Source organism: Diachasma alloeum, unplaced genomic scaffold, assembly GCF_001412515.2.
Source record: "Diachasma alloeum isolate Michigan unplaced genomic scaffold, Dall2.0 Dall_scaffold_00540, whole genome shotgun sequence".
NCBI classification, from domain to species: Eukaryota; Metazoa; Arthropoda; class Insecta; order Hymenoptera; family Braconidae; genus Diachasma; species Diachasma alloeum.
The window spans coordinates 493,587-516,951 of record NW_021680672.1 but is presented as its reverse complement, the minus strand read 5'-3'; the positions used below and the strand labels follow the sequence as shown (position 1 = coordinate 516,951).

At 34.6% G+C, this 23,365-nt stretch overlaps 4 protein-coding genes across 12 annotated transcripts; 2 read left to right on the top strand and 2 right to left on the bottom strand.

Annotated features, from left to right (window-relative positions):
- The first annotated feature begins 754 nt into the window (after positions 1-754).
- On the top strand, positions 755-3,143 carry LOC107042993 (UPF0692 protein CG33108). Its single transcript, XM_015264278.1, has 4 exons — positions 755-1,263; positions 1,709-1,963; positions 2,050-2,382; positions 2,454-3,143. Exons 2-4 carry the CDS (start codon positions 1,737-1,739, stop codon positions 2,653-2,655), a joined length of 762 nt encoding a protein of 253 aa, XP_015119764.1. The 5' UTR covers positions 755-1,263; positions 1,709-1,736; the 3' UTR covers positions 2,656-3,143.
- An 880-nt stretch (positions 3,144-4,023) lies between these two features.
- Positions 4,024-13,458, bottom strand: LOC107042992 (phosphofurin acidic cluster sorting protein 2). 4 transcript variants are annotated; one of them, XR_001461198.1, is made up of 12 exons: positions 13,162-13,458; positions 11,246-11,549; positions 10,885-11,172; positions 10,698-10,797; positions 10,408-10,563; positions 9,857-9,967; positions 8,225-8,499; positions 7,590-8,143; positions 7,056-7,453; positions 6,846-6,959; positions 6,470-6,768; positions 4,024-6,132 (listed from the first exon to the last, which is right to left on the bottom strand). XR_001461198.1 is itself a non-coding variant. In XM_015264277.1 (11 exons), the coding sequence occupies exons 1-11, from the start codon at positions 13,263-13,265 to the stop codon at positions 6,632-6,634; spliced, it is 2,541 nt and encodes an 846-aa protein (XP_015119763.1). In that variant the 5' UTR covers positions 13,266-13,458; the 3' UTR covers positions 6,293-6,631. The 4 variants fall into 4 exon arrangements, 1 of the variants encoding a protein (XP_015119763.1); XR_001461199.1 differs by having other exon boundaries at positions 9,857-9,964; XR_001461200.1 differs by lacking the exon at positions 9,857-9,967.
- Positions 13,459-13,600: 142 nt separating this feature from the next.
- On the bottom strand, positions 13,601-15,878 carry LOC107042990 (protein YIF1B). Its single transcript, XM_015264276.2, has 4 exons — positions 15,170-15,878; positions 14,826-14,920; positions 14,374-14,751; positions 13,601-14,288 (listed from the first exon to the last, which is right to left on the bottom strand). Exons 1-4 carry the CDS (start codon positions 15,207-15,209, stop codon positions 13,755-13,757), a joined length of 1,047 nt encoding a protein of 348 aa, XP_015119762.1. The 5' UTR covers positions 15,210-15,878; the 3' UTR covers positions 13,601-13,754.
- Positions 15,879-16,229: 351 nt separating this feature from the next.
- Positions 16,230-23,250, top strand: LOC107042985 (ankycorbin). 6 transcript variants are annotated; one of them, XM_029126458.1, is made up of 15 exons: positions 16,230-16,459; positions 16,579-16,727; positions 17,525-17,821; positions 17,914-17,993; positions 18,077-18,411; positions 18,623-18,899; positions 18,969-19,217; positions 19,291-19,718; positions 19,798-21,453; positions 21,514-21,722; positions 21,814-22,101; positions 22,182-22,258; positions 22,365-22,519; positions 22,661-22,737; positions 22,854-23,250. In XM_029126458.1, exons 3-15 carry the CDS (start codon positions 17,660-17,662, stop codon positions 23,016-23,018), a joined length of 4,158 nt encoding a protein of 1,385 aa, XP_028982291.1. In that variant the 5' UTR covers positions 16,230-16,459; positions 16,579-16,727; positions 17,525-17,659; the 3' UTR covers positions 23,019-23,250. The 6 variants fall into 6 exon arrangements, with proteins under 6 accessions (XP_028982291.1, XP_015119752.1, XP_015119751.1 ...); XM_015264266.2 differs by having other exon boundaries at positions 17,528-17,821; positions 19,798-21,722; XM_015264265.2 differs by having other exon boundaries at positions 19,798-21,722.
- Positions 23,251-23,365: the final 115 nt, after the last annotated feature.

Sequence of the window (23,365 nt, the reverse complement as noted above, 5' to 3'; positions counted from 1 at the left end):
TCCCGGCACTCAATATTAACTGATTATTGCACGATTAATAAGTATTTTCTCGGTTTAATCCCTTTTCTCACCGAAAATCTGCGGACGAGCGCCAAAACTTCCGTCCTCTGTCAGTGGCCGGCCGCCATGATGAACATGCACGGACGAGTTGCGCAGTTGTGATATTTTGAATATGGTACTCTCCTTATAAATATATTTTATAGGAATATACATATATACGTCGAGAATTTATAATAGTATACGATAATAAAATCTGATTTATTAATTGTCATTCTTTGATTAACCTTTGCATGATGCCTATGAGAATTATGACACCTCATTTCCTTAANTATATTTTATAGGAATATACATATATACGTCGAGAATTTATAATAGTATACGATAATAAAATCTGATTTATTAATTGTCATTCTTTGATTAACCTTTGCATGATGCCTATGAGAATTATGACACCTCATTTCCTTAATATCGATATTAAAGAGCAAAAAAACACCTATGGCGCAGTACGAATGGCGCCCACCCGCCCCTGGTACTGCTGAACAAGAATAAGTAAGGACCGACAGCATCTCTCTCTGCCTAAACCTGGGTATAGCTTCCCCCACCACAGCGCGGTCTAACTCAAGGCGACACCTGGTGATTTTTCTCCGAAATTTATATATATATATATAGTCCTTGCCAGAAAAGAGCGGTCGTGCCTGAGTACCCCCACTCTATCGAATTGAGCTCCGACTCAACGTCCCCCACCACTCATATTCAACAGCATTCTTTCCTCGTGACGATGTATATTTTTTTCACACATCATATCCTCTGGAAAGGGCAAAAAAATCAAAAGTCTGAAATAGTTACGGTCAGTCTACTTTTAATCTCGTTTGAAGACAATATCCACTTGTCGAAATTATTCGCTAGTTCATAGAATAACAACGACAAATACAAGCATTGCGTTCCCGAAAAGAAAAAAAATGATAAAATACAAACAAAATGTGAAATCTGCTGTAACAATATTCACTAGAGGAATATAGCTTTGACATAGTGCCCTGCCCCGTTCAGCACCGTTTAGTTCCATTATTTCTCAGTGGAATGGATCAAATACGCCCTACCACCGTCCAATTGCTGTCTACATGACAGTTGCAAACACTCCGAATGACGATAATTCAACGAAAAAAAGTTCAGTACAAGTCCAAAAAAACCATCTGTTAATTCAATAATAAAAACACAAAAATGAGCGATATCTGCGCTGGACACGTCCGCACATGAGTAGTCTGAGTAAATATTCACGTTTTTTAAATAAAATTAATGATTCATCGTCATTTCTCGTTAATATACTTCCTTAACAAACAATTATTAGTAAATTACTTGTTAGTGAATGTTTCATGCTTCATTTGAATATGAAAAATTTTATCATACGAAATGAAACAAGGCTGATGACGGAAGGAAATCCGCCATTGCGTAATTGATTATGTTGAACATGTTATTATAATTCTATGCTCACCTTTATTCACATACTTATTGTCACTATTTAATATCGAATTTAATGACTTTTATATTATAGTGTAATGAAATGATGTTCCTATCTTAAAATAGCTACTGTTTTTGTAAAAATGCTATGAGATTTATTAAATTTCGAAGCATGATTTTGAAATATAGCGCAAAGGAAGAGAAATATTAACAAGTGAATTTATTGAAAATTGTTTCAACAAATTATTATTAGAGCATAGAATATCACCATCAAGAAAAAAATGCCAGCACCTCCACCGCCAATTGAACCGCCACCTCCAAGTCCACACGATGCATCCTTGTGTCAGAGTAATACAGTTTGTGAATCTAAACATTTTCCACCTTGGGAAAAAATCACTTTGACATCAGCTGAAGCGGAAATTGAAAAATTGATAGCGAGGAATGAATTGAAAGATGCAGAAGTTACGTACTTTTGCCAAGTTGCACCGATTCTGCAGGATGGACCACAGTGAGTACAATTTTTGTCATCTAATAATAATGCCTTTTCCAACTACAATTAATTATTTTTTGTTTTTTCAATATTATTTTCATCAGATGCGGACTTGTTGCACTGGCAATGGCTTCTCAAGAATATACAAAACCAGTATCAGTTGGACAACTCTTAGCAGAGGCACGAGTCAGAGGATTTACTCAACACGGTGAAGTTTACAGTGTCGATTTCATGGCAACCCTTGCGGCTGAATATTTGCCAGACCATAGGCCAGATATTCTCATTGATTTACAAACATGTCCAGATACATTAACTCATGCACTTGCCAATGGCGCCATGGTACTCATTCCATATGACTCTGATTTCAATCATGCACCTTGTTTAAAAAGAGGACACAAAGCACATTGGACTTTACTCGTTGGATTAATATCTTCGAGGTCAATTTAACAATCTATAATAATTGTCAATTATACTTAAAAATCACTTATATTGCTTCCTTTTTATTCAGACAAGGATATTATGTTTTGTCACGACATGGAAAATCACGGCATCTAGCTTGTTGGCCACTTCGTGATCTCATTGAAAGTAATGGAAATTTAGAGGAAGAAGGAACAGCAAGACATGCTGGTGGCTATGTAATTCCAAAGGGAGGTGTTGGTGGTCATAGAGGGCTTCGAGGTCGAGCTCTTGCGCTACATCCATACATATGAATACGAAAAGAAAAATGAAAAAAGGCAAAATCGTACTGCTTACATAGATATTCAACGTATCTGTGCCCGCCTCAAAGATGCATCTTCAATTTGATAAGCCAAAAATTCAATAATAATTAGCCATAATCATCGCAATTGATAGTTATATTCAATTATTTGTTCAGAATAGAGAGGAATATTGAAATCTGCTGATTTTCAACTCTGTGTTAATGGCCCCTCTTGTTAATGTTTATCACGTTATGTATATATATTTCAAGATTTTTCATCGAATATTTCAATTTTTTTTCAATCGATGTGTCAGGTGTTGTGTTGAACACGGCATTTACATTATATTATGTGGCCTCATGAATTCTCTTGAATTGAATTAAGTGATGCAAGTAATTTTCTGTGGAATGTATTCCCAAAGTCACGAGTTCACTGTGATATGAAGTATGAGAAAAGTAACTTGAATGTTTCCCGACAAAATAAAAACAATGATGAGAAATGTACATGCGTGTATCTTAATATGCTATGAATTTATTGTATTATTTATTTTTAACCACGTGCTTTATATTATCATACATCTAACCATCAACAATTTACAATTTTTAAATTTATGTCAGTGTTGAATTTATTTTATTCCGTTATAGGAATATTGCTCAAAATCACGTTCATCTTGGTTCAAAAATGTATTGCTGTTGGCATTTCAGAGATATTTTTAGCAATACTATATGACTTGAAAATGTTCCAATATCCTTAATTCAATGTAGTGAGAAACTGTAGAGGAAGGAAAAATTGAACAACTTGTAAAACATTTTTATTGGCCTGAAGAATATTTTTAAAAAACACAACAATACCCAAGCTGGATATATATATATATACCTATATATAAATTGATCAAAAAACATTTTGCATTATTTTATTCATTCTCTTGGAGGATTTTGTAATCTGCTTTGATTGTCAGAGTACGTATTTAACATGATAAACTTATTTTTCTTTCTTCATCAGTTTAGCCGTCAAGCTAAATTAAGTGGGTACAACCGTCACAATAGTAATATTTAACTGTATAATGTAAAAAAAAAATCAAATTTCAGCCTGAAATTGCCTTTCATTATTACTCAGTAGTGAAGTAGTTAACCTACACCTAAATCTTCTTATTTCATTCAACTAAAATGCACGAATATTTACTAATTTTCAAAATTGTACCTGGAATGCAATTTTTTTACACCGACTAGACATTTGTCTCCAGAGGATGTAATGAATCTTTGATATCCCTCCGATTGAAAGAACTGTCACGTTCACTTCGACTTTTGCTTGAGAATTTAAGCAACTAAGCAAGGTAATGCAATCTACCCAGAGGAATAAATATGAAAATATAATAACAACATCTGCCTTGCAACAACACAATCTTTTATTCTATCAAATGATATTTACAGCATAATTGAAGAATGCATTACATTTATATTTCAAGCCCAAAAACATTAATATGATTATGATTTAACTGTTGATCTTCACTCCATTAAAATTTTTTTCATCCAGCATCATAGTCTTCATTACTTCTTCACTGTTTTGCCCATTTGTCCCTCAATTAACAGCATTGAAACCATATTACTTTCTCGAGAATAGACCGTATTTAACAACAATTCCTTTTTAATTATTTTCATAATTAATAGGCTAATGAATTTCCTAATTGCCTCTATTTGTACCTTGAGCTTTTTATTTATTAAAAGTATATCTTGTATGTCAAAGGATCTTGCAAAATTCACTTGTTCACAGTACATAGAAACAAGAATATACATATTGTAATGAAAGACGATCATCAAGTGTACTCATAAGCTCAGGACACGGCTTAAAATTGAATCTAATCTAATTATGAATAAATAATATTTGACATTCAAATATTATATATTTAAAAGTACATATCACATTTAAATATCCAACATCCCCTCTCCTTCATCATACAAACAATGTGGAGTTAAATTAAAATTGGCTTCACTATCGGTTTTATACTCTCTTTTCGTTTATGCCATTGATCAATTAATAAGGTCGTCCGAAACAAATAATGACATGATTTAATGCACAACAAATATTGCACAATTGGATATATATTTTTTACTATTCATTACACCTATAAATGGTTTATTCTCACCATACATTTGGTAGATAATCTATTCTACTGCCGCAGAAAATTTCCTAATTGTAAAACATTCACGCATGTCTTTTGCGGAATAGAAAGTATACCCGTGATATGTAACTTTGATTTCAAAATTTGAGTTTGACGGAGAGCCGTGATGAAACTTGAAAATCATTGGTCACTGAGGGGGAGGGGCGGTCTATTTTCTCTAAAATAGACCGTATGTAACAACAGTTACTTTTTAATTATTTTTATAATAGTACGACTTGGATTTTTTAGAGTCTAATGAGTATGAAAAATCATTTGACGGGTCCGTTCAGCGATCAAGGACTTTCAAGGTAATAAAATTTCTTACAAATGACATTTATCAACGAACTGGTTGAAATTGTTTTACCATAAGCAAGCCATTTTAATTCAACTCTCTCGTACCTTTGCCCCTCCCCCCGGCCCCTTTTCTCAATATATATATATATAGTTACAGTATTATGCACCCACGCAAACACACTTTGTGGGCCTCCTCTTGTAAGCACAGAAAAGATAGGTAATGCTGTGAACAATTCGAGACCCTTTTATTTATATTGTTTTTTTAATGCAATCAATCACCTCAATAATCTGTATATTACCACATAAGTCTTCAATTATTGTAAGCATTGAGCTGGACATGCCTCCTTTAATCACTTATTATTAAACTTTATAATGCTACCGCATCACACGACAGTTCAACTGATGAGAAGGTAGAATTATATCAGTGGTGATGAAATAGGAAAAAAAAACCATGTACTTGTCAGATCTAATAGACTTGAAATAATTTTCAATCAAGTGGAATTTTAATTTACATTAAAAAATGTTATAGTTTTCATTCACGACTAGAACCAGTGACGGCGTGATGGCCAGGCACATTGTAAGGAAAAATTCAATGGCAATATTCATAAAATTACATATAGTACTATTGCTGTCATTGAAATTACAGGTGTTGCAAAACTTTATTGAGAAAAACTAAAGTTGGATATGATTTGTGTGCATTATATGATCGGATATTCAGTTGAATAATAAGTAATCGGTGGTTACACTAATTAAAAATTGATCGGAAATGTGGATAGAGATTAAACATTAATTTCTAATATAATATTTCGGCCGCAGTCTTAAACGTACATGGCTATTATTTGTCGGTAATATGTTACTTTATCACTAAGTTCTGCTTGCGATTTCCATAATTAGCATTGATCTGTGAAAAAATTCCGTCCTTTTACTGCCTCTTTCAAATGTGTATCTATGCATAAATATATTTTCCTCAATCCAACATTGATTGCCATTGAAATTATTACCCCACTGAAATTGAACACTAACAGGAAAGCACGGTAAATCTGTAATAATAAGTTTCACATTAATTTGGTAATGGAAAATTTTGTTTATTCATCTTTTGTCTCTATTTGTATTCTTATTTTTTTTTTTTTAGAGAGAGAGAGAGAGAGAGNGAGAGAGAGAGAGAGAGAGAGAGAGAGAGAGAGAGAGAGTGAGAGAGAGAGAGAGAGAGAGAGAGAGAGAGAGAGAGAGAGAAAAATTCGACCATTTAGGAATCTATTAGATTTCATTGATTTGTTCAATAAAAAATATAAACTGACGCATTAAATATAATGCTTTGAAAGAAAATGGAGGAGATGAGCATGATTAGTAGAGGCAAACACTCTCTATAATACTTACACAGCAACGTGGTGAATGAACGCCGTATTTTCTTAAATTTTTATCAGCTTGGGCATTCGTATACCAATAATTTAACAAATGTTTCTAAACTCTAAATAATTTAATGGAATAATTAGCATTTTTTTTGTGCTCTTCAATATATGAAGTTTCAAATTTTTTTTTTTACGTAAAATTAGTGGTTTGTTGTTGAAGCTGACTGTAAACTAACATGGAAACTGGAAAATTTTTAATATGCGTCTGCCATTGTGCTGATAGTTGGAAGAATTTAACTCCATACCACTCAGTTCCATCGATTGTCACTGTATAAATGAAAAAGATATATTTTTTGTTTCTTCTAGTGTAATCACTTGATTTACATACTCAAATAAAAATTTACCTCTCAAAGGAATGTGGGTTTTTGCCGAACAAATTAATCTGGTCACACCATCCACGGTTTGATTCTTCGGCTCATTTTCTTTCTCCTTTTCTTTTTTTTTACCCAATCTCATAACTAGAAAAGGCAAAAAAATTATAAAAAATGCTAAAAATCATGGAGAGTAAATTAGTATTTAGAGGAGGAAGAGAGCGTGAAATGTTTTCAACATACTTTTCTGTTTTTTCTCTTTGGTTGTGTAATTCATTGACAGATATTGTCCAGGATTTTCTCCCACAGTGGGTAACCTTTGAACGTGAAGGGCACGGAAGGCTTGCCTCAGCGTACATTTTCCTTTATCCCCTAAAGTAGATTTGCTCCAGTAATCCAACTGTAATTCAACTGGTTCCCATCCATCACGTGGCTGACTGACATTTGGACTGCTGGGTGGCGTTAATCTTCCAGGAGGTGGCACAATTGAAAGGCACGTTGGCGGCAAAGAAGGTGGAGAACCCGACATTGCAATTCCACCTTCTTCAAGGTCAACAGAAGCTGAGGCACTGCTTTCAGGACAGCCAACACGCACGTCGTTAACAAATGGAATGAATATTTGACTACTATCATCTGTCTCTCTGCAATTGATAAATATTTCAAAATGTCATTGACTAGTATTTATTATTATTTTTATTATTATTATTATTATTATTATTATTATTATTATTAGTACAATATTTATTTATTTATTTATTTATTTATTTATTTGTTCACCTATATGTTACCATTGCTTCAGCAATTGGTAATAATAATGTCGGGCCAACATTGGCAAGGTACTCAGAAACCCTAGCGGCTCCTTCCGCAGCCCCTCCTATCTCGCGCTCTAATAATTCCTTCCATTCATCACCAAATAGCATCGAGTACTTGTTGTCAACAGAAGCTAGGTATTTGGATAATGTATTTGATCCGAGTGGCACAATCAGAAATCTCAAATAATTCTGCCAATCTGGTGGTCGAAAACTCAAAAGGTCCACATAATGTTTCAGTATAGCATTAACAAACCCGTCACCACCGGCAATCACTATTCTTATTGGAGATGGTGGCTTTGCAGAACTGTTACAGAATTTTTGTATCCTCGCTATCAAACAGGTAAATGTTGCACGAATATCTGCTGGTGATGCACTAGTTAATACTCTGATATTGCGCTCTTGAAGACGAGCTGCTAGTACAGCACCACCTGTATCTGCCAATGACACAATAGCTATGGACTCTGGCAGACAATCATCTGGCAAAACTCGCACCAACTGCTCTACCAATGCTTTCCTCGGCTAAAATAAATAACATTTTATTCGTTATTCATCAATTATTAATAACCACCATACAGTGTAATTATAAATTGACAAACTAACTTCTAAACTATTCAATTCCGTTGGAGGCTTCAGATCAACACTGAGACTATGCTTCTTAGACTTGTTACTCCCTGGGGTTCCTCGATCTCTGGCAAAAAGACGACCCTTCCTGTCATTATTTTCGTTTTTATTACCATGCTGTCCTTCAAATTTTGGAGGCGATCCTGTCACTGCATTTGGCCCATCGTTTGCCTCATGATCGGTCCAGTTTTCTGGATGTGAGTCACTGTCTGCGCGTCTTGAGCTGTCATCACTCTGCCTGTCTGTACACCTTTCTGTAATGTTCTTCATGTCAAGTAAATTCTAATGATAATAATAATAATAATAATAATAATAATAAGAATAAAAGTTTAACTATATAAAAGATGGCTCCAGTTTGAATTTTTTTATATAGCAAGAAGATGTGAATTCATCGATAATTGTTTATGATTATTTCAATAAAACGAGTCTGAAAACATTAATCTAATATCAAACCTACTTGTTTATTTAATTACACTGCAACATGAAATAATTAAACTTGGAAAAAAAAATCAAAAAGAAAATAATCACTTACATAATGGAGAATATAATACAGTCTATCGTGACGAATACACCACTGAATATAACAGATAAACAGATACCAATAAATACACAGAGTGAAAAAGAGCATACGTACGTTTGTAAGTAGAGAGATAGAGACTTCAGTTTCATACATAAGCTTATTTACTGTATTTTCGTTAAGTAATTTTTTTTCATTTTTTTTTTTTTTTTTTTGTGAAAATCCTTCATTACGTATGATCGCTGATACGATCATTATTAAAGTCACTTGGTACTTGTATGTTCTTGAAAGAAAATTAATGGAAAAAAGAAACAAACAGAACAATCTAACATGAAGAAAATGCATGCTAGCAAACCGTGTACTTCGTGTATAAAACAGGTATATACAAATAAATATTATTTTAAGGGGAAAAAAGAAGTGAAAAATGACAAAGAAAAAAAAAGAAAAAAAAAATAAGGAACGCATTCAAGACATGTTTTCAGAGAAAGAAAAAAGAAATATATTTTGACAAATATTTTACAATAATTTCATACATGGTGTCTCTTTCTTTTTTCAATAAGTAGGATAAAGAAAAAGAAATAAATCTTTTGAAATGTCATCCTTCCGAGCTAATGTAACAATTAACCGACGATAAGAAGATTTAATAGTCAAAAGCAGAAATGAGTAAAGTGTTAACAGCAAGACGAAAAAAATAACCAAGTATTCGAGATTAAATGTAATTTTGCCAATTAGACATCTCCTGCCAGGGTAACTCAAGCACTGGAGATTCGCCGATAATCTAGAAAACGTTATTATTCTCTCAGAGTAACATGACTTTTCGTTTATAAAAAAATGGACTATAGAGTTGATGAAATTTATCACTCAAACTGAATAACTAATCAAGAATGAGAAGATGTGTTGATTAATTGAGTAGTTGGCAATTAATTAATCATGCAAATGGAATTATTGTTATTGCTTGTTGGTGATATAAAGAAGAATTTATAAAAGAAATAATCAAGTGATATAGAATAGACGAGTAGAGTAGTAGCGCGAATATTAGTCACCATCCTTGATGTAATATTTATTTATTTATTTACTCTTTTACTGTTATATACCTGGTGTAGTGTGTCCGACACGTGACTTCTCTTTAATAGCCTGTCCAGTTGTTGGCTGTGACACTGTCGTAATTTGCGTTGAATTCGTTCCACTTTCCTCCTTGGTAACTACTATCGAATCGTACCATGCAACAGTGCAAAGCCAATCCCACTTTATTTTATTAATTATTTTTCCATCAATTGAAAAACATTTTTGATGTCTATCAATCCGTTTCATCGATCCAATTCAACCAAAAAAATGGAAAAGGGGGAAAATACGCCATTAAAAATGTGATGCAACAAATTTTATCGGTTGTTTTTGTTTGTTGGTTTTTTTTTTAAACATTACTTCATATATGAATCAATGGACTCGAATCATGCTCAAATCTGCCGAAAACTCGGTAAATTGCCGGCAATTGGGAGAAAATGAAATGATATGCAAAAATAATAATCAATGAATAAAAAATTGATAATTAATAGCCCGGCTGTTGTCAATAACGTGCCTCTCAAATTCTACAAAATACGAGCTGAACTTTTGTGGACTGAGGCTACATTAAAAGCGTATAACTCACCATTATTTGGCGGCGCCAAGAGAGATCGACTAGAACTGAAGAATGGTCGGAGGGAGGGTTTTGGTGTGCTACTCACAGACATTGTGTCCAATTCTGGACCACTGTCCGATAGATCTTCCAACTCGTCAAAAAGCTCTTCAATTTCCATATCTCCGCCTGTAGGTGATTTATATCAAATTATATTCATTCATTTGAATAAAAGTGGAAAAATTTTTCCTCATTATTATTATTATTATTATTATTATTATTATTATCATTATTATCGTCATCATCATCATCATCTTCTTCACCTGATAATTTTTGACCAATTTCCTCTTGATCGTGTTCCAATTCCTCTGATACTCTAAATCGTTTTAATAGAGCAATAAATTTTTGCTTTAAATTTCTTTGCTATAAAAAATCACGAAATCATTAATATTTAATATGATTACAACAGATTTAAACATTGAGTTTTTAATAATATATGTTTGCGCTTACCCTTGCATTAGCAGGTATTTTTGTTCGGCTTTTTCGTCGATGTACCTCTAGCGTGGGTTCAGAATCACTGCCTTCAGCTTCACCCTCTGAACTAAATTCCTCCTCGTCGTCACTGTACTCGGGACACAGTCGCTCACTTGCGTCATTTATTAGCCTTTTATCCTGATCAACTGGCTGCGAGCAAAGCGCAACAACACTAATTTTTGCCAATACAACTGATGATCCACCGTATTTTTCGGCTTTATCTGAGACAAGTTCCAATTCAAGATCCATTTGCTTCTGCAAAACCTGATGAAGCAAAAAAGAAAGAAAAACACAAAAATTATTTTCACTATTAATAAGAAATGGAGTAATACATTACCTGTGCCATGTTAACAACACCTTCAGCCAAAGTCTTAAATCCCAACATGGTTCGATTTTTGTATCTTTTCCTCCTCTGTAATAGAATTAACAACTTATTACCATCCCTCTTGAGAAAATGTGGATACTGCAGGGCAAATTGCAATTCCAATTCTGTGTCAAGCATTCCTCCAGGTTGTATTGACATTTCATTGGAGCGTAATGTTCTTTTAGAACTTTGCATTTTGACGGCAATACTGATTGAAGCCAAATCAGCACCCAAAGGCCGGAGTATCACGAGTCTCGTCAATGTCAATGTGCATAACCTTCAAAAGACAATAGATTTTTGATTTTTTTAAAGCATTTTCCTTTTTCAAACAAATGAGCTCCAGCAAAATAAAAAGGATTGTTGAACTATTTTTAAGAGATGCTTTCAATCATTGGCAAAATTTATTAAAACCTAAATGGCTTCAGCCCGCCGCTTTTTCATAACAACACTCAATTCTTTAACCATTATTGTCGAAAAATCTTGGCTATTGATATTCGAACCATGTATTAAAAATTACAAATACAAATCCGTTCACATACTTCAAACTCTATTATTGCATTTCATTGAACTTTTTCTTTAGTCTAACTTTCCTTCTAGTAGCAAATTCAATTTGGTCAAAATTTTTAGTAATTGGCAAAAAGCCATGCGTATGGCTCCAGTGGAAATGTTTGTCAAGGTATTGTTTTTCAATTGTCGTTTCATGCTTATCAAAAGTCTACGTGAGATTCCTTTTTTTTTTTCATTTTTTTATAGAGTGTGAACGAATTTCTCTCTTCTCATCCCTCGCATTGTGTCAGATGTAAAAAGCAATTTTGTTTTATTTGTACTACACTTTGTGGCAACTGGTCGGTGACATTGAATCGATATGCGCAACCTTTGCTTATTTCGCATTCCCTATTATATGCACATATTACTTGATATGCGTCTGCTACGCTTAACTGCCTATAGTTGGACCATGGACATGTCGAGGATAATTTCTCACCTTTTTTTTGTATTTTTATTATTATTATTATTATTATTATTATTATCTTTGATTTGATGAATAGAAAAATCACTCTGTTTAACCTGACTTGTCAAAAACGTGCCCTTTCAAATAATAAATTACTGGACGGCGAAATTACATTGAATATCTATTTATCTATATGTATTCTTTTTAAATATAAATAATACCAAAGTGATTAATAATATCCATACGGACTCCGCATTGCCCAGCCATAAGTTATATCAGGAGCATAGTAACAATGCCAAAAACTAAAGTGCTCTTCAACTCATATATTAATAAATACAACATATAATTTCAAACGACGAGAAAATCATTACCTCCCAAGTTTTTGAGAATAGATATTTTTAGATTTATATAAACCGGACTATTGTGTTGGCCTGGCTTGGCTTCATTGAAAATTAGCTATTTATGAAAATTTTGACAAGGGAAAGACGTGAAAGGAACCATATAATGAAAATGACAGGAGGTCAAATAGGGGATATCGATTTTTATTCCGAGGATAATTGAGATGAATCAATTTCTACATGAGTTATTGTAATGAAGAATTTGAAGCTCATACCAGAAATGTCAGACAAGATTGTGACTCCTTTTTTGTAACGTGTAATGATGAATTATTTACAAAAAAAGAGAAAAACAAACTAAATATTGCCAGCAATAATTGTGATTCATTTTTCACCGATATCCACGGAGATTCTTAGAAGACACGTACATATACGTTTATGGCAATTCCAATCTCGTAAATACCTTTTTATTCCAACAAATATATTTTACTACTTTTTTTTCTACTTCATCTTTTTGACGGCATCCATTGTCCGCTATCTCTCGCATTTTCTCTGACAGCCAAACTAATGATTCAATTGTTTCTTCATTACCCTTTATTATTTACCTTGGTATGCAGTTAGGAGGTGTACGATCAACTTCCCAAGTAGCAAATAATTTCATTGGCACAGGCCGGTTAACCAGGGCCGTCACTTTGGTCCGCTCCGCCATTATTCAACCATACAGTGCACACAGTTCATCCACTATACTGACAACAATAATATTGTACGCACCACGCCCACACACACACACACACACTGCCGCTGTTGACGGCTAACTGATTTCAGGTTCAGGATTTTAGTCAAATCTATGATTTTTTCTCTTCACAATATGTATATTTAGTATATGCGTAATATTATAGGATAGCCCCCCCCCACTCGCTGTTTTAATATGACGGCAGAAGGCGCGCGCATCAAATTATGTGGGCAGCGCTTTATCATTGTTTCAGCGGTAATATTTTATAATATTGAAAAAAAAAAAACAATGTACTCAAGTTAGTTTTTTCTTTTTCAATTTTTTATTTTACAAAAATGCACAATAGTCAATGGTGTTTTGGAGTTTTTTTTTTCCATAAATTATTACTTCTTCACAAACTTTTGTGACTCACAGTTACTTCCAAACGATAACATTTTACAAAATAGAAGAATTACACAGAGTCTCTCATTGAATGAGATGATAGGATAGCCACCACATGAGGAAGGGTTGAAGCGATGCAACAAAGAGAATGAAGTAGAGTCTTCGTTTATTCCCTGTTGCAGTGTATGATGTGTGCCCCTCGGGTATCACTCGTAGTTTAAGAGATCTTATGAGAAAAAATGCAAGCGATATGCTGTAGTATATGAGCACAGTATAATAACCCAATCGGCGAAAAATTAATGATAATAATAGAGCAGCATTGATACCAACGTATTTGTAGCCACAGTATGCTACTAAATCGAAAGTCCGTAGACTTGTTTCGAGATTCATAACGTAGAGTGTTATAGTGTGGATGAGAAGCTCTATTAAACCCCAAGCTAATGCTGAACTGGCAATTATTCCAAGTTGCTCTGGGCTGAACCGTTCTTGAGTTCCAAGGGATAAGCCTGCCATCACCACATATGTCAAAAATGCCATCGTTGGAATATACATGTCGGGAGCATTTTTCTCGTACCGCGGTTGAAGGGGAACATCTTGTTCATATTTCACCGACCAATCCTTGAAAAATTGACAAAATTATGAATAAAAAAGAAATTTCATAATGTTAAAATGCTTCCTCCCCCCCCCCCATTTTTTCACTTACTTTCTGAGTGAATGGAAAAATTAAGAGTGCTAATTTGACAAAAACATAATCAGTATCAACCGCAAAGTAATATTTGAGCGCTGTAACAGGAACGTATTTTTCAAATTGCTGCTTGCCAGTGCCGACCAGTGCATCTCCATACTTCATAGCCATATTAGCTACAAGGGGTTCATTAAGAAGTTGTGTCGCAAATTGAGGTCCAGAGAATCCACTGTCTTGAGGTGCTGTATTGACATTGGCATTGGAATTGACATATGGTGGCTGCATCGAACCAAGCTTCTGTGGTGATGATATTGTCGATGGATTGAAACCATACACTGTTCCGGCTGCTTCAGACACGTTAAAGCCATATTGTGGTAAACCATTGTTTGCATCGACCTATATCAAATCATTCAAATATTCATTTACATCCATTCATCTTGGCATCAAATACTTTTTTTTTGTTTTTTTACCTGTTGATTATTATATACATAAGGATTATTTGGCATCTGGGGAGGAGATGATGTGGATGTACCCACTGATGGATCTACGATTCTTTTTGGTTTTCCTATTGAGAAAAAAATCATGTCTTCCATTATTCTAATTATTATCCTATTATATGTTATATATTGCTTGGAGGTATATATATTGTCTATCTATAGCAATCTATAGTGTCAAGAGGAAAAACATAACCTCAAAACTCGTGTCCAAATTTCTTTGAATTGATGGAAATATATCAGTCAGAATAATAAATAAAGAGTCAAATTAAATGCGTAAAGTGCATGATATGGTCATTGATACTTATTATATGACTTACCCCTACGGGCTCCTGAGCCTCCTGAGTGATTGTAATTCATAATTTTTCTCTCTTATTTCCTTATCTCTGAGACAATTTACCGATTAACCGAGCTAACTCGGGAATATTATCGTCCAATATTGACAAACTAATTATAATTCTTCCCAGGTTCACAGCAAAAAATTCACAAATCATTTATTTTATTTTCTACAAAAATTAGTCAATCCACACGTCGGGAGGTCGCCATGTCCACACACTCCACACTCATTCATTTGTATATATGTAATAGCTGTATAGTGGTGGGTACCAACATATATCAATACATGGACTGAAAATTTCTAATTCCATCATTCCAAATTTGTTTCTTTATTTGATGATAATCAGTTTACATTTTCTATTCCTTGGAAAGGATATTTAACTCCAATAAGTGATTAATAATCATTCATAATCAATCATATTATAAACTTCCACGTCATACTATGCGTATTGTTATAGCAAGCACTTGGGCTTATTCGGTCTCGACTGTCAACATATATGTATATCGTTGTTACAATTATATGGAATTGAATGTACAATAAAAAAAATAATTGATACAAATAATTTTGACAAAGCTCTACCATTTATTTATTCACTTTTTTCCTAACTAATTTTATCTTTATTTAACCAGATACGCATTGATAGGCCTTTTACAAAGACACTGGGCTTATTGAAATTATATTTCCTAGTGCGCAAGCGCACTAGAAAAACATTTAAAGTAAGAACATTACTTATCACTCGAAAAATATTTCAATGATCAAATAAATATCGCTATATAATATTAATAAAATAATAAATATTACATTATTTTTAAAAAAATAGATGAAAAAAAAAGAGTTGATATTTGAAAAATCATCGATTTTATAAAATGAATTACATTTTAGGGATTTCACTAACAAATTTAAGGGAAAATCATTCTCTTGGTATAGGCGTATGTAATAAATATATATGTATAGGGATGAGCATATTCTGTGTTAAGCCTTCCTATGGACGAGGGGGTTTTGTGGTCTCCAATAGCAACCTTGCATTAAACCGGGGACTGCGCTGCCTGAAGAACAACGTGCGGCGTCTAACTGCCCTCAAGTGGTAGTATACCTATTCGCTATTTCCCATTTCTATTTGGACACCGGTCTCCTGTGCTTCATTCGTGTCCCTCTGCTAAAATACTGATGAAAAGCTTCGCAACAAATAGTCAACAAGTTGGGTGTAAAAAATATTTAAAAACATTTTATTTACAATGAATATAATACAACAACTAATGGTTTCTTCACCTCTGTAAGTATTTAACGACAATTTCTTATTTGTCTTGGAATAATTCAAGTGCATTAGATGTAAAAGTAAAAATATGAAGCAGGTCATGTCAATGATGAATTATTAAGAATAACGATTTTCAGTCATCGCAGATCAGATTGTAGAGCTATTAGCAAACACGTGCACGTGCGTTTGTGGCATCATCCAACAATTTTGTAGCTATATATAGAGTATCCAAACTATAATGTGTAAACGCCTACTTATCAACACTCATTGACGAATATCTATGTAGGTAGGTATAAAAAATTTCTTCTTTCCTTGCCATTATTACATATTCTATTATAATTATTTAGAACAAGGAATGAAAATGAATGAATTATTAGATTTGCCCTGAGAAGACACAATGAGAAATGCAGGTCAAGACACTACTGCAAGGTGTTGGATATGAATGATGACGATGTGGGATATGGATAGCGTGACAAGTGACGAGTAGAAATTTCAAAACGCAGAGACGGGGCGCAGTGTTTGAAAGTAGTTTAACCCTAATTATAATGAGGGTTGAAATTTTGTAAGTGGGCTACAGTTGCGTAAAAATTAAATTACATTTTGTAATTATATACAATGTCAACATCTTCTGGGATAAAACATTAATGTTTAATGTTTTTAATGTTTTGCTTATATGTATAAATCCTGAAAAAAAAAAGGAAAAGAGAAAAAAAAGTACAACTTGCGGAAAAGAGGAGTAATAAATTCAATCGGTGTCAAATGCAATCTTAATACTTGACGTGTTGACCTTGTCGTGCTCTCGGCTATTATACACACGATATACCGCCGCCGGGATTTTTGATCGTTAGCCAGTTGTTGTGACCCAGTGGTTACCATAGCATCTCAGTGACCTGGTCAATCTATAACCACGTGGTCAGTAACCAAAGCTGCTAGATTTGGTGATTCTACCATGGGAGCGATATTGTGTGTTGAGCGGGGGAGTGGCGGAGATTTCAAATCTTGGTTGGCCCAGATTTTCAAAGAGAGTCCACAATCATCAAATGAGGTCGGAAATGATATAATAATAGTTTATTCAATTTCCAGTAGTAGTTATTGTCGAGTGGACTGGTCGGGGAGCTGGCCTGCAATAATCAGAATGACTGGGCAATGCCATCACAGCAGTGTCACATGAAGAAAAAGCCCTGAGGAAGTTTGGTGAGGTGTGATACGGAGATTGGAATGGATACGAAGACACCACTGATACCGCTGAAGTATCAGGAGAAGAGACAACACAAAAAACAGGAGACTATTGTTGAACATTTGTTTCTACCACCTCTGGCCGGCGCTCAGCCCTCGAATGCCGCTGAACGTCAAAGGACAAATATAGATAATAATAAAAAGGTATTTGGAAATTGAACAATTTAATGAAACAAATGACAAATACTAAAATCAATTTTTTCAATGAGCACAAATGTTTTTCATCAACTCTAAAGAATTCAGATAAAAATTGGACGAATAGTGGTACTCCATATGTAGCCAACAATTCAGATCAACAATTAAATAGACCATACAGGTGGGCGAAATGTCATTAATTTGTAATGACATTATTTAAAATACTAATTGTAAATTCCAATGGTTTACTTGATTAATTTTTAGGGTCCTCCATATTGGTGCTACACCATTGATGCACGCCTGTCAACAGGGTGAAAGATCCCGAGTGCTTAGACTTCTCAAAGAGCAAGGAGATACAGTGAATTATCGCGATCGAACACTAAGAAACACACTTCATTACTGTATGGATGCAAGTACTGGTGGTGCTGTTGCATCAGCAGCACCGCAACTTGTTAATGCACCAGATGCTGAAGGACATACACCCCTCCATTTGGCAGTTATTGCCGGGGATACGCAGCTTGTTGCCGTATTGCTTGCCAATGGTGCCAATGTCAATGCCAAAGATCTTGAGGGACATAGTGTTTTACATTGGGCAACGGGTAAATATGGCACTTTTTTTTATTTTTTTTATTTTTTTTTTCAACTTATTGTCATTTGAGGTCAGTAGGTCACATGCAGTAGCCCAAACTCGGACATTTAGACTTTATTAGCATTTGGTATATCACGCGATGGCTGACAGTGAATAGTTTTAATAGGAAGAATAATTGATTCATCATCATCATCATCATCATCATAAAAAATGTATTTCAGTATGTGGTGAGGCAGAGTGTGTACGTCTAGTATTGGCGGCAGGGGCCAGGCCATCAACACCAGATCTTCGAGGTGGTTCACCACTCCATTATGCAGCTCAGTGTTGTGGTGCTGCAGTGACAGCAGAGCTCTCTGTGCCCAAAAAAGTGGGCTTAAAGGTGTTACATACTTTGTTAGAATTTGGTGCTGATGTCAATGCTAAAGATGAAGATGGTCGTCAACCAATTCTCTGGGCAGCCAGTGCTGGCAGTGTTGAAGCTGTCTTAGCACTTGTCAGGTAATTTCAATGTAAAATTTTTCAAACTTTACAATTTTGCCTAACCGCAATTAATCTTTACATATACAGAGCTGGAGGTTCTGCAGCTGCATGTGCCACTGATAAAGATGGCCTTACAGCGCTCCATTGTGCAGCATCCCGTGGCCATGCAAGATGCGTTGAAGCACTAGTAAACCTTTGTGGATCGCAGCCAGATCATGTAGACGATAATGGTTGTTCCGCACTTCATTATGCTGCGACTCTCGGTCATGCTGATGCAACGGCACTTCTTTTGCGACTTGGAGCTGATCCAAATAGACAAGATCGCAAAGGCAGAACGTAAATTAATATTTATTTATTCATTTTTTCTTATTGTTGTTTTTACCGTTGTGTTTCACAATTATTTCCCCAGGCCTGCACTTTGTGCAGCTGCAAAAGGCCAGTTAGAAACTCTAAAGATTCTTGCTCAGCACGGTGGTTCTCTCCATGCAAGAACTGTTAGAGGCACTGGCGTTGCTCATGAAGCTGTGCTATCAGGTCGTATTGAATTAATAGAATGGCTAGCGAAAAAAAAACCTAGCACATTGGATGTTGCCACTCATGATGGACGAACTCCTCTTCATGTTGCTGCCCTTCATGGCTATTTAGATATTTGCAAAGTACTTTTAGACCATGGAGCTAGAATAAATGCCATTTTCAAAACGATAAAGAGTGGCTCAATGACGCCACTGGATGCGGCATTGTATAGAGGGCATCGAGATTGTGCTAAACTCATTCAAATGCACGGGGGTATAACTGCACACCATGTATGGATGAATCGAACGACACCCAATAGAAGAGGTATGATTGCTTATTGGAAAAACGGAAAAAAAACGACAAAAAGCAAAAAATCATTTCCCCCTTTTTTTTTGTCCAACAGTTTTTGCAGCTAAAGTCAAAATTGAACGGTCTAATTCAACTTCTCCAAGTGACAGTGAGTCTCGACATCGTCGTCATCGAAAAGCAAATGTCTATATTGAAGAACGATGGATTGAAAAGCGAACTCGTAAGCATAATAGCACACCAAAAAAAAAGCATGAAAAACGTCGAGGCAGTAGAAGTTTCAGTGAAGAGGAAGTGCGACTTTCAAAAGACTCTTGTCACCAACGACCAAGACGTGCCAAAAGTGAATCATCGAGATATCAAGTTACTGATGTGGAAAGTACAACAACGTGCAGAAGAAAGTACTCAAAGCACGAATATAGTGAATCGTCAAGTGAAACAGATAATGGAAGCTCTGATGAAGAAGAAAATGCTGTCATTGAAAGGGAAATTCACCGAGTGCGGCGGGACAATAGTCTCATATCAGGTGACCCGAGTCTCAGTGATGATAGTTTGGAAGTTGTTGTGGTAAAAAGATCAGTGGAAAAAAAATCGGAAAAAATAAAATATTCTGATGGAAAATTGACAAAAAAGCCACGAGAAGCAACATGTAAAGAAATGAGAGTCAAGAGTCGGAGTTCACGAATAAAATGTCAAAGCGAAGATAAATTAAAATCAGTGTCCAATGGAGATACAAGAAGAAGAAAAAGAAGAAGAAGCAGACGAAGAAAAAATGAAAATAGTTGTTCAGGTGAAGACGAAGAAGAAGAAGAAAAAGTAGAAGAAGAAGAAGAAGAAGAGGGGAACAATTCCAAGGTTTCAATGAAACAAACAAAAGGAGAGTCTGAAGAGAAAATGAAAAAAGATATGACAGATAGCACTAGCCAAGAGACTGTGGAACGTGTAACAGTAACGGCTATAGTTCATAAGGATCAGCCACCGGATACTCCAATAATTGGTGTAGAAAGTAAAATTGAAAATAATGAGCAACAAGAGACATCCAAAGCAAAGATGTATTATATATTGGAGAAAGCTGATGAGATGCAGAATTCCCTGATGACAAAAGCAGCGGATATGAAAAGAGACGTTGAAGATATTCGTCGACAAGTAAATCAAGAGGCTTCTCATCCTTCATTGAACGATGATAATCAATATAATGAAGATGATAATTCCACACCCAAAGGTAGGGAAGAGACAGAGCAAGTGGATGTTTTTGTGAGCAATCCACCAGCAATCCCGCACATCCAACAAGAATTTTCACCGTTACAGAGTCAACCAGAGGACAACAATGCAACTAGCAGTGGCAAATTATCTCCTGTAGAACAAAAACAATACAAAGAGAATGACGAGAATGAGGAGAAAAAAGAACAAACAAATAATAAAAATGATGATAGTGTATCAATAAAATCAGCTATTGAGCACGGATCCAGCCCTTCCTCAACAAAAACCTGTAATTCAGAAGAAACAATTGAGCCAAATTATGTTATTAATAAAGATGAAAGAATTGAAAAAATTAAAAAAGTCACAGCTAACTCAGACTCGGAGAAAAATCAAATGAATGATCCATATGTTGAAAAGATTTCATCTGAAAAGATGGTCTTAAAAGATCAGGTAGAGCCTGATAAAAAGTATGATAGTCCATTTATTTCATCCAAGGATATGAAAAAAATGACAAATTCAAGACCATCAACAGCTAAGAGCAAAAGCGATTCTGGTGATAATTTATTTGAAAGTTCGGAAGAGCGTTCACCTGACCGTAGTGCAATTGTTGCAGTCATTGAAAGTCCAGAGTGGGATGAAGAAGACGAACAAGTTGCCAAGGAAATTCAAAATGTAGTTGAAAATAATACTGAGCTAGAGACAGAGCCTGAATATGACGATGAATTGGCAGTTTTAAGGGTTTTACCAAGTACAAGTGAAGAGGAAACGCCAAGGAAACCAATCAACTTATTGAGAAACTCTAAATTGGATGCACTAACTCGTGTCGGTATATCCATAAAAATAATCAAATATTTATGACAAATTAATTTAATATAACATGATTCAATGATTATTGAAATTTTTTTCATTCCAGGTGGATAATAAAAAAATAAGAGTGTCAAAGGAACGTCGTGATAGCGGAGGACGTGATAGTGGCATTGAACCGAGCCCTCGTATTTCAAAAATTCCAAAAAGAACTCTAAAATGCCATCCTAATACTGAGAGACAACAGACGCTAAATATGGAAACAATTCAACGTGACGTTCAAATTAATTTGCGACGATATCATCTCGAGAGAAAAATATTCTTTCAACTTATGGAATTGAAAAGACTTCAAATACGTCATGGAAGAGTGAATGAACATATTTTGATAAAACGACAGGCAAGTGTCTTGTATTGAATCTCCATATACTCCTCCTAAAATGATGTAATTAATAAATTTATATTAATTATTATTATTAGGTTGAGAGTTTTAATAAATCTGGAATGTCTGGACCAACGCTGGGAGTAGCTCGATATGATCAGCCGTTGACATTTAGGTTTGTGGAAAATGACAAACAATTTTTATTTTTCTACTTTTTCTTCTTCTTCTTATTATTATTATTATTGTTATTGATTTGGCATAATTATTGTGACATTTTTCAGGCATTTTGAGGGATATCTATATGAACAATTGCGACGTTTACAAAAAAGACCGGCAACGCCTGACTGGTGCACTGAAGCCAAACAGTGTACCCAAAAAACTCATCGCTGTCATCACGCTACAAGTGCTTATACATCTCTACCAATTTATACATATCGTAAGTTGAACAATTATTTTTATTAAAATTATATTGCACTACAATAATAATAATGATGATTGCAATTAAATATGCAATGAAAATATGGTAATCTCTGAGTAGAACTGACCTGCGTAGTTTGATGATAGATTATAATTGCAGTGGATGGAGGAGGCCGAGACCGAGAGGAAAGCACTCTTCTTCCGAGGATTGAGAATCGGGGGAAGGGTCAAATGACGGTAGATTAATTGTGCATTTAGTGGAGAGTAGAGAGGAGAGAAAGAAAGAGAAAAAAAAAACAAACCAAATTATAATTCACTAATTATCCTCAACTTTTTATCTTGTTGAAAACTAGGTTGAAGTTACCAAGGGTGAAGAGAAACAGGTGATTGCATTGCCAGCTGAGAAATTGGATCGCACAAAGCGTTACTTCATCACGTTTACTGTTAGAGGTGAAGCGCAAAATAGTGAGGTACTTAATGCTCCACGAAACGCACACAGAAATACAAAAAGTGTATAATAATATACTGCCAATGACATCAAATACAATCAATGTCTATATCTCATCCACTTGATTATATTTGAATTTTAAATATTAAAATACAACCAATATGTTGTTCAAAAAGGTCCTCCTCTTGTGGAGATTTGGGACCAGATATAATAACCCCGTTCATGACATTATATATATATCTTTGTGTTTTAATGTAATAAACAATAAAGTTGAAATAAATATTTAGAAAAAAGACAACAAATCACTCTCATTCTCTCTTTAAATCTAATAATTCAAGTACCATTAATTAAATGTGTTTATTAATAACTTGATTTTTCAAACTAATCTATAATAATAAGCCTTACATATATATAAAA